Below are 17,886 nucleotides of genomic sequence, written 5' to 3'. Positions count from 1 at the left end.
CTTCCCTTTAGGAATCAGAGTAATCCCTCTTCCCTTTAGGCATCAGAGTACCTCTTCCCTTTAGGCATCAGAGTAATCCCTCTTCCCTTTAGGAATCAGAGTACCTCTTCCCTTTAGGCATCAGAGTACCTCTTCCCTTTAGGCATCAGAGTAATCCCTCTTCCCTTTAGGCATCAGAGTACCTCTTCCCTTTAGGCATCAGAGTAATCCCTCTTCCCTTTAGGCATCAGAGTACCTTTTAGTGCTTCAACAACATCATGACCAGTTTACAACCATATGGGGTGATCTGGTTTTTATAATGTAATTTCAACCAGTTTTTAACCGACAGGAAATTACATCTGATTGGGACATGCAGTACTGACTAGAGTTTTTGCTGACACTGAGAAGGGACGTAACAGGCAGGATCAGGTAAGACATGGTTTAGGTACTTATTTCTTTATAAAATGATTTGAGCATTTATATATCACACATTTTTGACATCAACAAACCTCTCCAATAAACACAATATTATTAGAAGCCATAAAATCACATTTATAATTTATATATAAACATACATACATAAACATCAGACTCCAAGTCTGAATATAGCATATTTTGGTCATGTTACACATTCTTCAGTATTCGTATATTTTTCTGTATACATATATTTTTTAAACATCCTTGATGGTAATTATTATAATATATAGTGATCAATGAGGGGAAAGGGCTAAGGTACATCTGAACTATGAACTCATTCAAGCCAATGAACATTCATGATAATCAGTGAGCTATTACAGCAATGTCCCCTTATACTCTCAATTAGTACACATAGCAACCGAGATCCAAACAAAATCCCTTCTGTTCAGATTTTCAGGTCTTCTTATCTGGCGAAATGTTAAAATCGTCTCTGGATTATAATGCAGTGTTGTAATTGGTCTTTTCCTAACACCGGCTATTTATATAAACGTACACTTTTTATGTTAGCCTTTATCACATGACTCCATTAAACAATTACATTACCGTAGATACAGCAAGCCAGTTGTCACACTATTCTACAGAACAGAAATGGAATGACCCTATGCAGCAGCTTCGTGAGGAGTTATTGCAACGCACATCAAACACAGTTGCCCAATCGATGATGCCCTTGAGAGTTCTCCTTCACATACACACATACCCTTTGAAATACCAGACCAACACGGAGAACATGCGCTCATGTAGCCAGTGTCCATTTTCAGACTTCTTATTATTGTTATTATTAATTATTACATTTTTGTCCCTCATGGCTGCCAACGTTGTAACATGTTAAGTCCACGTTAAGTCACTGATATGGCACAGGACATATTACCCAAAAACAAAGCAGTGAAAGAGATGAGAACTACCAATGGCTGTGAAATAGCTGTACTAGAAACATTGATTTCAGCAAATTCATGCAACAACGCACATAGAAATTTTACATTTGAGTTCACACCTCACACCCATACTTCACACACCCACACACACGTTTTTTTCTTTTTCTTAGTGGTTTCGGCCTTGCTTGAAAACAAGACTTTTTTTGTAGCAGATCAGACAACTCCCTGAAAAGGTTTTGTCCATGAAAAATATGGCCTTTATAACAATGTTCACACAGATCGACGACCCAAATCCACAAGAGTCTCACAGAAACAGTAACGTCATATGTACAGTTACATAAAATGCCATGGATAAGAAATATAATAATAATTATGATAGTAGTATCTAGTTTGTTTTCAAATACTTACAGTATCAGTGCAATCAGAAACTGGTATTTTAAACAAGGTTTTTTTTAGACATGTGATGGTCATCTGCAACAATATCTGGCTCGTTATGTTGTTTCAAGTACACACTGACAAGGTAAAGGAGCCTTAAAGGTATTTTAACTCAGCCGATATTTTCCCTCGAACTGCTAGGAGTGAAAAGTCTAGATGGTTTAGACGCGGATTCTATCACAATCTATTTCAGATTGTACTGCATTGTGCTGAACTGGAAATATATTTTACACTCATATTTTGAACCAACGGGTGTATTTTTAGTTTTTTTGTTGTCGTTGCTGAATTCTTTTACATTTGTATGCTTATTTGTGCAAACCACAACATTATTTGTACTTTTATTTTTTTTTGGGGGGGGGGGGGGGGACTTCCATAGCCTGATCCCAGATCTGTATATGCCGTGATGATTGTATTAGTTGCTATGGTTATTATAAGACCTGTCAGGACAGCACAACCAGATGGGAAACCAGGCTAGGCTCCCCCAAAACCCCCGTAAAATCCCTATATTTGGGGCCACATGTATCAGGGCATCTGGGCACAGGCATGCTGATCTGGGATCAGCTCCATATACGTGTTACATTACTCTTTGTGACATAACTGATCCAAGATTAGCACCAGCTTCCTGGTACATACGGCCCTTTGGTGTGGGAGGAGCCTCAGTCAGCCCAGGTGTGTCCCACTGGCTCCTCCTCCACCTTCTCCCAGCCGTCGGGCGCCACCCAGCCCCCGTTGATCCCCACGGCGGTGGCCCCGTAACTCTTTCCTGCCCCCACGGCCGCCATGCCGCCGCTGTAGCCCTGGGTGATGTCACCCGTCTCCTCTGCCAGCTCATCCTCCTCGATGAAGCCACACTTCTCGTCGCTGGTCATCTCCGGGTCGGCCCATGGCTGCTTCTCACCCGACGCGAAGATCCCATAGAAGATGACGCCACCGTAGTGGACGAGGGCAGCGATGAGGAACACCCACTGCCACTCCTCTCGGGTCTGACGAACGGGAGGTGAGGCACAAAGTGTGAAGATGACGATACACGAAGACGGTGATGACAGATCACAGGAAGTGATGACAGAGCCCAGGAAGTGATGACAGAGCCCAGGAAGTGATGAAGTGTTGGAGCTGACTGAGAAGCCTGGTGCAACAATAAAATGAATGAGTGCATTACCAAAAAATAATACTGACCTTGTTTTTTGTCATGGCCCCCACAATGAGAGGGCAGACCATGCCGGACAGGGTCCCCACGCCATTGGAGATGCCCATCAGGATACTGGCATAGCGAGGAGCGATGTCCAGGTGGTTCACATTGAAGCCTACAGAATACACAGTTTCATGAAATAGTGTCAAATAGATCTCCCATTTGTGTGTGACTTCAAATCTGTTGTGGATACATTGTTCCCGGCCATTGCACGTTTCCTACTGAAGGTTTGTAATTTACCATTGGAATTTAATTACGCTTAGCAAGGTGATCAATCGGAGCAATGCCGATAAGCAGATAATGTCTAAAATATGTTTGCTCCTCACCTGATATAGCGAAGCCACTGAAGCCAACAGCCAGGACCAGGAAAGAGATGGCCACACCCTTGGTGTGAGAGAAACCCACCACCAAGAGGAGAGTGGCCTCCATTCCAAACCCTACACATCAACAACCACAGACAGACAACCACAGACAGACAACCACACACAAGACAACCACACATAGACAAGCACAGACAGACAACCACAGACAAGACAACCACAGACAGACAACCACAGACAAGACAACCACACATAGACAATCACAGACAGACAACCACACACAAGACAACCACATATAGACAAGCACGGACAGACAACCACACAAGACAACCACAGACAGACAACCACAGACAGACAACCACACACAAGACAACCACAGACAGACAAGCACAGACAGACAACCACACACAAGACAACCACAGACAAGACAACCACACATAGACAACCAACGAAAACCACACATACACACCCACAAACAGACAGCATCAGACAGGAAACAGACACAGGCAACAATCACTGATCACGCCCAGTAGTGTTTACATTACAATACCAATCGTTTCATTTAGAAGATGCTCTTATCCCGAGTGACTTTCAGTAGTGCATTTAACTACAACAGCTATACAAGACATAGTCAAACATCAATCATTGCTGACATGGACCTTGGAGTTATGTCATTTACACATTATGAAGTCCTTATGTAGAAGCTAATATGAAATCCTTACATAGACATTATCAAGTGCTTATGAAGCTAATATGAAGTCTTCATATAGGCATGATCAAATCCTCACATATACATTATTAAGTCCTTATGAAGCTGATATGAAATCTTTACATAGACATTGTCAAGTCCTTAGGAAGCTGATATGAAGTCCTCACATATATATTACTAAGTCCTTATGAAGCAAAAATGAAGTCCTCATGCAGACACTATCAAGTCCTCATGAAGCTAATATGAAGTTCTCCCATAGACATGATCAGGTCCTTATGAAGCTGATTTGAAATCCTCACATAAACATTATCAAGTCTTTATGATGCTGATATGAAGTCCACACATACAGCTCCGATAAAAATTAAGAGACCACTGCACCTTTTTATTTCCTTTCCAAAAAAGTCTAAAAGGAAGGTTTTGAGTGAGGAACAGAAGGGTTAAAATTAAGACACCACTGCAAATTGAACGCTTCTGTTCCTCATTCAAAACTTTCCTTTTCAATTTTTTCCGGAGCTGTATACATTATCATGTCCTTATTAAGCTAATATGAAATCCTCAGGTATTCATTATCATGTCCTTATGAAGCTGATACGAAGTCCTTAAGTTGCCCTCACCTCCACAGTTCATGATCTTCCTGACGGTGGTGGTGGACAGGATGTTCCTGGAGCGAAGCCAGTCAGCCAGCTGCCCTCCAATGGGCACAATGATGGTCATCACCAGGTGAGGCAGCGCCGACACCATCCCCACCTGTCAACACAAACATAAACAACAACAGGAACAGGAAGTGAGCCGATTGACCTCCTATGGGGACTGGGGATGGTCGTCCTCAGGAGAGGCAGCCCGCTCCAGACAAAATTAAATATTTCAAGATGATGTCATTAAAGGCAACATGCTTGTCAATGTCACATGTAAAATCGTGCATTCCTCAAGTAATTTTTTTTTAATATCCGTGTTGAAATCCAAAGGATAACGCCACACGCTGCAAGTCATTCTCCAAAGTTGTTTTATTACAGACACAGCGTGTCAACCCTTTCAGGCATCCAATGAATCATAACAAAAAAAATCCTTCCATCAAAACAGTTACTTTCCCTGTACTTCTGCGCTCAGCAACTGGCCATCTGTCCCAGAGAGGCTAACAAGACTAAGATCACCACATTGAGTCAGCACTGAACCTCCCTGAATCTGGATAAATGTATGTACTGAAACTGTAGATCGACAGTAAATGAATGGAATATGCATAGGATTTATTCAACTCTCATTACCCATTATCTTTAATGAACGCCTGATGAAAATCTAAGATCTTATATGAAAGCCTGATTTGTTTAATGCTATTTCACCTGGGAGGCTCATTTAGCTCAAGGACTAATAACAAAAGTCTAATAACACCATCAATGGTGCCCAGGAGAATGGGATATTCAACATGAAAGACAAAAGACATCCTGGGAAAAGAAAACAGACACAATTCTCAGTCAGGAGGTCCTCAACCAACCATGTAGCATATTAACAGGACAAGAGTGTTGAACACTAAATCCAAACTCAAATATGACAGTTTTAAATGGATACCCCCCCCCCCGAATCCCCCCCAAAATATAAGACTCTCCAAGAACAAATGTTATTACATGCCTAACTCCGGTAACCCACCTCGGCTATATTTCAAGGCCAGTAATAGACGAGTGCCATGTGAATGCACCCAGCACCTGAATTAAAACTGTCACACCGGCCTGAATTATATCACCACCAGAGTCATACAAGCATGCCCGTGTTCCAAATTGTACCATAAAAACTATAAAGTGTACTAGTTTTCACCAGAGCCCTGACTGACATTAGCGCACTATATGTGCAATAGGATGCTTTTTGGAATTCAGACCGATGCAAACTCAGGTATCTGAGCACATCCACATCCAATGTTTAGGTAGAAGCATTCTTTCTGTACCTGAAATTGTGGCTCTTTCCCCCAACCAATTCATCAGAACCTTTTATATTTCAAAGAGCTAAAACTACCACTGTAATATGGGATGTCAAGGGTGCCTCTTAAAGTTTCAATCTTTTCATCAGGATATGAAATACAAAGGATTCATAAATAATATATAAGATCCGTTTTAGCTTTACCTTGCTGATCTCGAAGCCGAACACCTCCTCGAAGTAGGCTGGCTGACTGATGAGGAGCAGATAGAAAGTCCAGCTCCGGCAGAAGTTGGCCACGATAATTGCATAGACGGGCATAGAGGTAAAAAACTTCTTCCACGGAGTCTTGAATTTCTACACAACATGTAGAAATGAAAAGCACAGGTCAATAGAATAGGACAGAATTGGGCATGGGATGGGTAAAGGGTACATTGCCAACATACCACGGCTAAGAGCTGATCTTCACAAACCGCGAAGTTCCTGGTCAGAGCGTTTGGATGTGGTATGTTGGCAACACACTACAAAGCTCCAATATGCCTTATTGCTTTTATAAACGGTACAAATGCAATTCGAGCCATAAAGAGTGATGTGAAGGCACACAGGTGGTATACAGTATCATACACCACAGTCAGTCAGCATTCAGTTCAAAATGTGTTATAAATCATATCCTTAAGGAAGAGGACGAGGACATTTTTACCCACACTGACACTAATGTACTGCACACATTTTATACTGGTCCCCCTGTGGGAATCAAACCCACAACGCCTGGTTCTCCTCATCCACACCCTACGTCCAGGATAATGGACGGCGGATGAAGTTAGATGAGGAGAATGGAGGGACAGGAGTAGAAGAAACAATGGCGGAAGCAGAAAGAATGAAGGAGGAGTAAGATGAGAGGAGGAGGATGGTGGAAGGAGATAGAGGAGAAGAGGAGGCGACTCACATCGGCAGGGCCCATTAGTTGTTGACCCTCTCCGATGCTCTCCTCAATGTAACGTCGCTCCTCGTCTGTGATGGTGGGGTGGACCTCCGGACTCTCGTAAGACACCAGGATCCAAAACATGTACCAGACTATCCCAAAGGACCCTTAAAAAGCCAAGGAGATGGACGGAGAGAAAACAGTGTTAACATCTATTAATATAAATGGTTTTATAGAAATCTATAGATATTTATGGTTCAATCACTCAATCAACAGACAAAGCATTCATGAAAATAAACCACATGATCTGTGAAAGAAAATCCCTTTAAAAGATATCGGTCTTCTATGAACAATGATAGCTGGGATACTACACTCAGGTTACTCTATATTGGTGTTGATTTTCAATCCCCATTAGCTGTCGCCATGGCAACAGCTACTCTTCCTAGGGGTCTGATGCGTAATAAAAAGCCATTAGAGGCGACCAAAACTTTACAGAAACAAATCTGATTTGCCTTCATCCACCATACATACAGAGATTTTTACTCTGTGTTTTTTAACAATGCCGCGTTTAGGAACAATATCCCAAAACGTTAACATGTTTGTTTTTTCTTATTCATAGGAAACACTTTACCATATAGATAGAAGACAGAAGACCAGCCAGAGTACTGCACCAAGATGCCAGCAAGAGGCATGGCTATCACAGCCCCAGCATAGGACCCACAGAAGGAAGTGGTAGCCAAACGACTCCTTTCCAGTGGTGGGGCCCACTTACTCCAGATCCCATGGCATGCTGGGTAGGTCACGCCCTGCACACGAACACGAGTACATTACATGAATTATACATTATAGTACAGACAGATTCAACTGCAACCTGAATTAGACTAGGGAGAATTCTCTGTTAAAAGTGCCAGTTTAGGGAACGCTTAGTTTATTTTAAGTATTTTCCGAACAATCAGATGAACACACAGTATGGCTGTAACAGCAGACGTATTTATAACCGTAAGGTTCATGGGTTTTCACGCCTCGCACGTGAAACCCAATGAATACTTAAAAAAAGGAAAAAGCTAATTTAAGGAATATTGAGAATATGTTCATTGTAGTAGCTTCCCTGGGACCAAAAATATTTTTAGCAACTTTAAACCCACGAATGGTAAGTGGAGTCCTTAGATTCTACACATGCCTTTGTAGACAATACGCGTGTTTTTACAGAGCTTTAATGGGATTTGGTGTCATTTATTTTCGGTCACCCGATCTAATGTTCATAACTCACTGCTAACTAACATCGAGTCCCTTTGGTTGTGCAGTTGCTAATGATCAGTCTCTTGCATCGCTGTTGAGGAATGTTTGCTCAATCGTCAAAGCTGAGCTGTAAACTCAGCAACCTTGCTTGGTTATTGAGCACGAACACCGCTCTCACAGGTCATGTCAGTTGGGTTCAGGTCTGATCAAAGTCTAAGGACAATAATGCTTAGTAAGTTTAAACATGTGGTCATTTGTTCACAAAGGTTCCCTTTATTTAACATAATGTTTATATTGACGATTTGATAAAACTTGGTGTCAAAACACACATTCAGGAAAGGGGGCAAATACTTTGACACTGTACGAATGACACTGACTAGGCAGGGTATCTACAGCATTTTGGGCCTAGAAGTAGCATATCATAATTGAACGCTCAATTATCATTTACAATTAGTGGTGTTACGGTAGACCTAACCCGCGGTATGCTACGTGTTGTGTTTTGAGCGTCATGGTACGGTTCGGTTTCGGTAAAGCCAGCCCAAATAAAAACACATCGCTAATACTGTTTTGCAATCATATAGTCGGGCTACTATCTGCTGAAATATACGGAGGAACCAAATAAGGTGTTTCTATTTTCAACCACATAATACATTGCTAGTCCTTTCTTTAGTCGTATCAGACTGCTGCTAAGGGCTGCTTGACCGCATTGGGAAGATGAAGTGTTGCGGTTTCATTGTGTTTCCGCCTAGGTGAGGTTGCCGTAGATGTGCCAATGTCTTTGAGGTGATAACAAGCCAAACATTTTAGTTACTGTCATTGCAGGTAAATGAGGCCTAGATGTATCTTTTATTAGGTTTTTGCAGGAGATTTGAAAACATGCACTTGACTGTACAATCCAAAATTAGACAAGATCAGAGAGTGTATCAAATGTGTTTTAACTAATACAGACATTCAGATCCGTTCATTCAGTAGTCTATCAAACTGACCAATAAACTGACCAACTCGCCAACCAACTGACAAACCAACCAATTAAACATCAAACTGACCAACTGACTGACCAACCAAAATTCTACACAGTTCACTACATTTTTATTGAAGAGAGAAAAAAAGCACTGAATAGTAGGCACATAGGGAATTTTGTGCCATCTAAATGGCCTTGATATATCTTTACAATTTAAAAGCTGCAAAACCAAAACTTGAATTAAAACGAAGCCAGTCAGCCGGTGGGGGACTGGGGGAGAGATGGTTTGAATGTGAACTGTTTTTCAGGTAATTCACCTAGCATCCACATGGAGAATACCGTGTACACATTGCTCCGTGAATGTTATTTCAAACTTTTCCCTTACCTTTATAATAAGCACCTTAAATTCAATATTACTTCAGGGAAATATGTCCATATAACTAATATTTGAAGTTATGTTGTGACCACTTACTGAGTCCTTCCAACTTTTACTCCAACGTTAAAAAAATCAAATTTAATCAAACACAGGATTTAATATCTACAAATTACAACTCAGTATTAAATCAGAACGGGACCAGAACAGTCAATATAAATGTCGTGGCACACGAGCGGCCATTTTCTCTCATTAGTCAAAGAACAAGCAAGACAAATTGGATTGAATCAAAACCAAACTGACACAACGCATCTGAGCTGAACTATCCTAATCTGGATAAACGGGTTAAGGTGGGACTGAGGGTCCATCACAAATGTCACCCTATTCCTCTCACAGTGCACTACATTTGGAACAAGACTGGTCGAGAGCAGTGCACTCTACAGAGTGTGATTCGGGACACATGGCAACTGAAACAGACTGGGCAGATTCAAACCGACCATCCTACTCCGACACAAAACAGGGAATTGCTCCCATTAATTATCTGTTGCTCACTAAGTGGCACACAATCAACAATTGATAGACACAAATTGCTTGGGCTAGCAGTGGGAGTCACCGTGAAATGCTAATGTTTAATTTGCAGTAATAAGTCGATACAACACTGACCACGGCAAATGTTCCCCCGGAAATGACTGTCTGTGTTCTTTATATTCCGACAATTTCAGGTCTGTAACTCCCCCTGCAAAACATACGGGAAGAGCGTGGTGGCGGTGTATGGATCAACCCCAACCCTCCAACAGGACGGAGGCCATGGCCATGTGCTTCCATTCACAGAACAAGAGCATTCTAATAGAACAACACAAATAAAGGAGGGACGACCTTGATGGAAACATAATGATCCTTTCACAGCTACGTCCTTCAGTCCCTTTCAGTCCCATTGGCTCGTCGGGAGGCAGTGCGGATGACGTTAGGTTTTTCCTTTCTCTTGTTATTTTCGTTTCTAAGTGAGTGGACATCTCACCCTCCATCACTCTCTCCCTTTCTGTCCCCATCCCTCCATCCCTCCACCTCTCTATTGCCCATCTCTCATTCCTTCCATCTCTCACTCCTTTTCTCCAACAATATTCACATCCACCTTTACTATCTCTCCATCCACCACCCGTCTCTCTCTCCATTGCTCCCTCCCTTCATTCCTCACTTCATCTCTCCCTCAATCTTTCCATCTCTCCGTCCCTCCCTCCATCTCTTGAGATCTCCGTTCTGCTATCCCTCCATATCTCCTCCCATCGCAACCTCCACATCTCCCACCCACTTTTCACCTCTTCCTTTCCCCCTCGATCTCACCCTCAGTCTCTCTATCCCTCCATCCATCCCTCTGTAACTCCAACTCTCTTCCCCTTCCTGTACCAGTCCCTTTATCCACCACTCCCTCCATCTTTCAGAGGAATTTTGTTAGCGCTCCAGCTCAGGGGCTGCCAGGTATAACGAAGGCTTTAAGAGCTTCCCAAAAGACCCATGACTCCATCTTGGCTGACAGGATTTTAGTATTTTAGAATGATACACAGAACCATTTTGAAGTGGGTGCACTTTAAAATGCGGTTCCTGTGTTCTTTTGTTCACAATAGGAGTCCATTAAAACAAATGTGTTTGTGCAAATGCTTAGACAGGAAAATACTTTCCTCAATATCAGGGTGGCCTTGAGTGCTGCAGTCTGTTGTTGGGTATCAGATAGTGGATAGAGCTTAGGGTCACTAACTGAAAAGTCACTGGGTTGAATTCCCCATCCTACAATGTAAAACGTTTGTGTTAGTTTATGACTGCGGGTAAGAGCAGCTGCTGAATGACTAAAGAGTAGACCTCTACTGTACAACGCGGTATTGCGAAAATGTGTGCGTTGTGGACCTGTCTCATGTTAGTCATGTGTGTACCTGCAGTATTGATGTTTCTTCGTGTGGATATGCATGATTCATCATCGGTTGTCCCTCGGGAAAGAGGTATTCTGACCTCAATGGACGGTTGTAAAACGAGTGCGGTACTGGACATACATGCAATCCTGTAAGAAATCCAAATCCAACCAAAACATTAATTCAGCAGTTTTACCTCGACCAGGCCTTGTAGAATCCTGACACAGATGACGCAGCGATAGTCAACCCGAGCCGCGGATGGAATCAGCATGTTGAGGGTTGACGTGAGGAAGATGGCTAGCCCGAACACTCTACGAACAACGGGAAAGCCCAAAGGGAAACATTTTGTAATTCATCCAAATCCCCGACAGATTAACCAACAGCCTCTGACATATAGGCCTAGGCCCACATTAAATTAATATGGGCCTTTAAACCAAATAAGACTAACTTTTTGTATGGAATGGAATGACTTCGAATGGTAGTCATCAAGAAGGTTATATTATAATAATTGCAATCTGCAGGATTTTTAGCCCATTTAGCCTACATTAAAATTATCATGTTGTAAAGTTAAGACAAATCTAAAATTCAGAGTATGAATCATATTTCTGTAGCCCCCTGAAATAAAATGGTGAATTTCAGCAGAAGCTTCGTTCGAGATTAAATTAAAAGGTGAGGACAGAAACAGCGGGCGTCCTTCTGCAACAGAAGGTGTCTGTGTACTCAGCTGACACATTCTAGAGACGGTCCCTGCTGGATCGAGCCAACACGCACATTTCGTCTCAATCTTTCTTCTTTGCATTAGAATAGGAATAGCATAGAACAAAATATAAACTTGTAATTACCTAGTTATGTGTTTGTCTGTAGACCTTTTAGGCATATGATTTCAAAGCAACAATTAGGGAAATAAATTGTATTTTGATTTTTTTTGGGTTGGAGTTAATTTTATTTCGTTGTGTGTGTACACGTGCGTGAGTGTGCATATAACAAGTCTCGCATAACTATGACTGGTTGGTTGCCATGCCTCCCACCGTAGGAAAAAAAGATTCGTAGCGGTAGTCCCGTGGGATCTCATTAACACGAGAAGGCGCGTGGAGGCAGGCCTCGCGGCCAGTAATAGGATCCCCAATAGCTGGCGCGAGGTCAGGCTCTCAGCCCCCACAACACCGCTAAACCCGTCGATCTGACATTCATCTGGCTTTAGCAAGGGTCTGCTTTCAATGGAAACTGTATTCTGTGGTTATTACACTTCAGTAGCTGGTTTGATAACGAAATGGTAGCCTATATACAGCTATATACAATACAATATATATCCAGATAATTAGGCTATACCTAATGTATAACCTATCTATGTGTGTTATTGTTTAATTTTTTATAATTACCTATTTGCTGCTAATCGTGAGCATATCCATCCTCCAGGTATTTGGGTGACGATGTAGCCCCAGAAAAATGAACCGTGGATCATTCCCACCGTCTCTGGGTCCCAGTTGAACTTTGCTTTCTTCACAGAACCAAATAAAAACACATCAAAACCTCAGTCAACAACCAACCAACGGGTTATGCTCAATTACATAGCCTACACATCTGTAAACACGTGACGCATGGTGCATGTTGACAGTCCCACACCAAACTAGGCTATAGTCTTTATAACAATGTACCGTTACTTCATCACCCGAATATTGCATAGGCTCTGCAGTGGACCAAAAACTTGCCATCTTGATCAACACGTCGTTTCCGATTAGGATATAATGGAGTCATTAAAACACAACATTTTGCTTTGCTTTACAGAAGGCTGGGAAAATGGTGGATTTTAAAATGTTAACCATAATTTTGCAATTTGTAAGTTGGCCTAACAGACATTATGTTAAAGAGTATAAAAGTCGTGACCACTGCAGGGCCCTTTTGTGTCAGTTTGCGGGATGACTCATTCTGTTGAAATCGTGCCTCGGTATCTCAGAGGCTGATAGAAAGGGCGGAGACTAAGTTTATGTCTGCGTCACACATTTGCTATTCTCTATTTAGAGCAGCACTTGTGACCAGGGCCATATAAAGTTATGGTCATGGCCCTTGATCAAAAAGTAGTGCACTAAATAGGGAATAGTCTGCAATATTAGATAGGCCCTGACAAATAAAACAAATAGTGGGCTATAGAAAATAGGGTGCAGTTTGGATGCAGACTAGACAATAAGATAGGCACCTCTTTGATGACGATCTTGCCGTTCTCGTGCACCGTGCTGTTATTGACCATGCCCACAATAGCCACGCCCAGGTTACAGCGGATGCCGAAAGAAATGCAGAAGCCGAGGCCGCTCATGATGGCGATGATGTAGCGGCGGGGAAGGCCGAAGCACGTGCAGTCACATAGTGGCGGTTTCTTCTCGTGCTGCGCTGAGGGCCGTCCGTCCTCGGTTAGCTCGATCACCTCACCTGTCTTCTGATGTTTCTCCAGCGCCCTTCAGACCAAACAAGCACCCGTAGGCCTATTAATAACCAGCCTTTATTTTGCCTACTTTAAAAAATCCTCGAAATATAAGGCCATTCTTTCCATGATTAGGTCCGTTTACAATTTCCATGGAGCCCATTATGCTGTCAATTTAAACTATAGGCCTCTTGGCTAAGACAATCAACGCGAGATATAGCTATGCTGACAAAGGTGTGACATTTCGTTGGGTTATTTGCTAAATAATATTTATTTACAGGTCTACCTTTATTCTTTTTTTTCCCGAGGCCTATTGACCACACGAAGGAATTCTGGAAGATCATTCGATTGGTACATTTTGTTCTCTAAATTACTGTAGAATGAATTCTGTTTAAAATAATGCTGTATTTAAATATAGTCAACTCGTTCTTAAAATAAGTTGAAACATCTCTAGAATACGAATATAAACATAACCTAGAATATTTGACACAATTTAGTTATTTTACTCAAGTGCAACCAATGGGTGAGCGCTGATGTTACCGATATAACAGTTTTTCTATGCCATTTTTCGTTTTGTGTTTAATTTCCACCTGTTCTGAGAAGTACAGCTGGGCAATACAAAGACAATAAAACGACCTTGATACCGCATTGCAGCAGTCACAGTGAACACTACATTTCCATTTACAGTTAGGCTGTGAGTCGGTATACGGAGACCCCAAAATGATAGCGAATTGAATGTAACGAGATAGTGTTTAGAATTGTGTAAGATGACACCTGAAGATGTGTCATAATATTGTCTATAATTCGATAGATCTGACGGGTTAAGATCCAAGTCCACAGTGCTTTTAATGTGTGACGTTTAATTAATACACCATTAAAAACATACATATTACATATATATATATATATATATATATATATATATATATATATATATATATATATATATATATATGTAATGTTTGATATATATGTTAGGTATATTTGTGTTTGGTAGCTAATAGAATGCGGTCTACAAGATTTTGTTTATTTTTTAAGTTGTGTTTTAATCAAATCAATGAACGATCTTTATGGTTCAGAAAAAAAGGTGTCAGCAATAACAAAATTGTGCTTTTTAAAATAGCGTTTGCAAACTATTAAAAGGATAATAATTTCTGCTTTTTTGATGTTATTATTCGATTAGAATCTTCATTATGAAACAAAAAATGTGATCACCGTTATATCACAAGGACCTTCGTGAATGCATTAGGAGCCTCTTGTAAAATCCCTTTCCCTAAATCCAAAGCTGTCTGATATACACCCAATAAAGAACAGTGTGTTCCATGAAAGTTTATATCAAACAGATCGATCTTGGTTAATGCTGTTAAATATAAAATAGAACATTTGAAATACATCTCCGACGCTGTCATGACGCGTTCAGTTGCATGAATTATTAAAAAAGCACACCAGCCGCTTGGGAAGGAGGAAGGGGTGGTGCTGGGGAGGGAACTAAGGTGGGGGGTAGTGAGTCCCTCTCCCGGGAAATAACTGATCCTTAAATATTCGACTGGCTCTGACATTATGCTTTTCCTCAATTGTCCTCACTTCCTGTCCTGTTAATAATCAATCTAAAAAGGCCCATGTATTTTTCTCCCTTGAATTTAATCCATGATCCCAAATCACAGCAACCAATTTGCAAGTAAGATTTTTTCTCAGGGGATTTTTGTGGATAGTAGATTTTTTACCCCCGTGGTTTTGGTGCAAATTATTTTTTCCTCAGTAGCGTGTAAGGGTATGGCGGGAGGAAAGTCACACCGACATTAAATACGAATACATATTCTACGTTTTCTATTCTATATAGGTAATTTTTTATTGATTTAAAAAAAAAAAATACAAGAAAAAAACTAAAGAAACGGGGGGGTGCAGGGGGGGGGGTAGCTACTTCCTTTACCTGTAAAGATGTCCGAAGGTCTTTCCTGCCAAATTCTTCAGCCCTTCTTTACTGGGTGGGAATGCACGCTGCTTAACTGGTTCTGGGCCGGATTCCATGATGCCAAATTCTCCTCTGTTCGATTTCTACGATTTTACAATAACGAATTCAAGTGTAGAATATTAATGAACATATTTGTCAAGATGATAATCCAAATGAAGTGCCTCTTTCTATAAAGACAATTGAGGTTTAGACATCCAATGTCAGGTGTTTTGAAAGAGCTTTGAAAAAACGACTAGGCAGTATTGCAGAAATACACGACCAATCAGATGTGGTACGGTTTCACAGTCACAAAACAGTAGTCTGATAAATCTTCCTTTGCCTTATGCAATGTATATCCATTCAGTGCCATCTTGAACAGATCCCTGTCAAATGGTACTAAAAACAATCACTCTCTTGATAAAGTTTCAAATGTATCCATGTTATGATAAGATCAAGAAGGGGAAAAAAACGTCGATGATAGCGCTGAAAAGTCCAAATTATATCGTTATTTTCCAGTGGAAGACGGTGCACTATCTCTTATCTGTCGCGAGGATCTCCGGTGAGGCGGTTAGAAGATTCAGCACCACGGAGAGCGAACGGCTGCGCGCGCCCAGTCAACTGTGTCACGTACCTGTCGACAGCTCCCCTCCGCGGCGCGCAAGACGCAACACATGCGCATTGTCCTCTAGCCTCACACCAGCAAGCTCACCCAACCAGGGGTTTTCTAGTTCTTTTTTTGTTTTAGCCTAAAAGACCGGGAATATTGGCAAGTTTGATGTAGATTCAGAGTACACAAATCGTGACTAAAATATGATTATCGTTTAGCCGGAAAACCAACAAGCATACAATATTGCCTCTCGGTTTAGACCGCAGGCAACTTTTCTATGCTTTCTCTTGCTCTCCATCTCTGGCGGTTAACAGAGTGATATTTCAAGGGTCCATTCCGGGGCTCTAGGGGGCCGGTACTATGGTTACCAGATTACAATATGAGTCATGTCCTCTAGGGTCCTCACTCCGACCGGAGACAGCTAGCACAAAGACAAGTGGTCTTATCCTCTCATCGTTTCTTATCGTTTAGGACGAGGCTATTCTTCTGTTTGTCAGTTTCTTTTGACTCTTTATTTCCCTTGAATAGACTCAAAGGGCGGTTTCATGATGGATTATCATTGTGGCATTGTGAATGCATGATTCAAGTCTGTCTGTATGCCTGAATATTTAAATGCAAAAATCAGTTCATCGTCAATGTTTGGTGAACAGTTTTACAGTGTGTGTATCTGTTATTTTTCAAGAAATTATTTTATTTTTCATTTATTTTGAAACATTATACCTTACATCTTCCATTTCAGAAAAGCTTTAAGGGTGAAGAAAATTGATTAGGCTTCATAGAAATAAATACGTACAATAAGATTAGGACAGCACGCTGAGATCAAGTACCGTGACCAATCGAAAAAGCTCTCCATATTATTATTTCCTTAGCTCTATATGCAACTAAAATGGAAAGTATTGCATTGAAAAACACTCGTAGGATGAACTAGCAATGCTACAGGCTACACTGCTGAAATGAGCGCGCAGGTAAAAATGTTATCCTAGTTAAACACACACCTGAGCTAATCGATCGGTTAAGTCACTGACTAAATTCAACGCGCCTGTTCTTCCGTGTTTAAATTAAAAAGTGTCTGCGGCACATCCTGATCAGAGTGTCCTACCACTGTATAGGGGAAATATACGTCACTAAGAAAGCAAATAGTAGGAACAGTATAGGCACCTAGCAATAAGAGTGTACTTATACAGTTACCACAGAGCGGCAGTGTTGTGTAGAACGGAATGGGCTGCTTACAACTCTATCTCCGTCCCAGAAACTTCCGCCCAGTAGCCGGGGTGCGTGATTACTGAGGCCCACCACGTAACCTAATATAACAGGCGTGACAGAAACGCCCATGCGGAGTTTTAATGTTCAGTTTTAACTTCGGTTACTGGAGCTTGGTATCCCTGAAACCCGGATGGCTACAGCAGCATAGGTGGAAATGATAAGCTCTAGTTCTTCTGAGGAATCTTTTGAAAATCCTTATATATTTTTATTGAACTCGACTTGACATCAAATACTGGGTTTGTGAATACGTTTAATATGTGCCATGTCTATGAAATCCATACAAAGTCCATGCTCACTAGAAAAAAAGCTGCTAATAAACATTTAATAATAAATTATAATAACAAATATTATTGTACAGGTCAACGTGAGA

General features: G+C 41.3%; 1 protein-coding gene across 1 annotated transcript; it reads right to left on the bottom strand.

Moving 5' to 3' along the window:
* Positions 1-520: 520 nt before the first annotated feature.
* On the bottom strand, positions 521-16,284 carry slc17a6a (solute carrier family 17 member 6a). The gene is made up of 11 exons (XM_010883429.5): positions 15,626-16,284; positions 13,474-13,729; positions 12,659-12,777; positions 11,476-11,590; positions 7,437-7,611; positions 6,830-6,972; positions 6,091-6,240; positions 4,596-4,728; positions 3,279-3,389; positions 2,940-3,067; positions 521-2,746 (listed from the first exon to the last, which is right to left on the bottom strand). Exons 1-11 carry the CDS (start codon positions 15,721-15,723, stop codon positions 2,420-2,422), a joined length of 1,755 nt encoding a protein of 584 aa, XP_010881731.1. The 5' UTR covers positions 15,724-16,284; the 3' UTR covers positions 521-2,419.
* Positions 16,285-17,886: the final 1,602 nt, after the last annotated feature.

The sequence above is a fragment of the Esox lucius genome, chromosome 19, assembly GCF_011004845.1.
Source record: "Esox lucius isolate fEsoLuc1 chromosome 19, fEsoLuc1.pri, whole genome shotgun sequence".
In the NCBI taxonomy this organism is placed as follows: Eukaryota; Metazoa; Chordata; class Actinopteri; order Esociformes; family Esocidae; genus Esox; species Esox lucius.
Note: the sequence above shows the minus strand (reverse complement) of the source record. Positions and strands in the feature narration are given on the sequence as shown.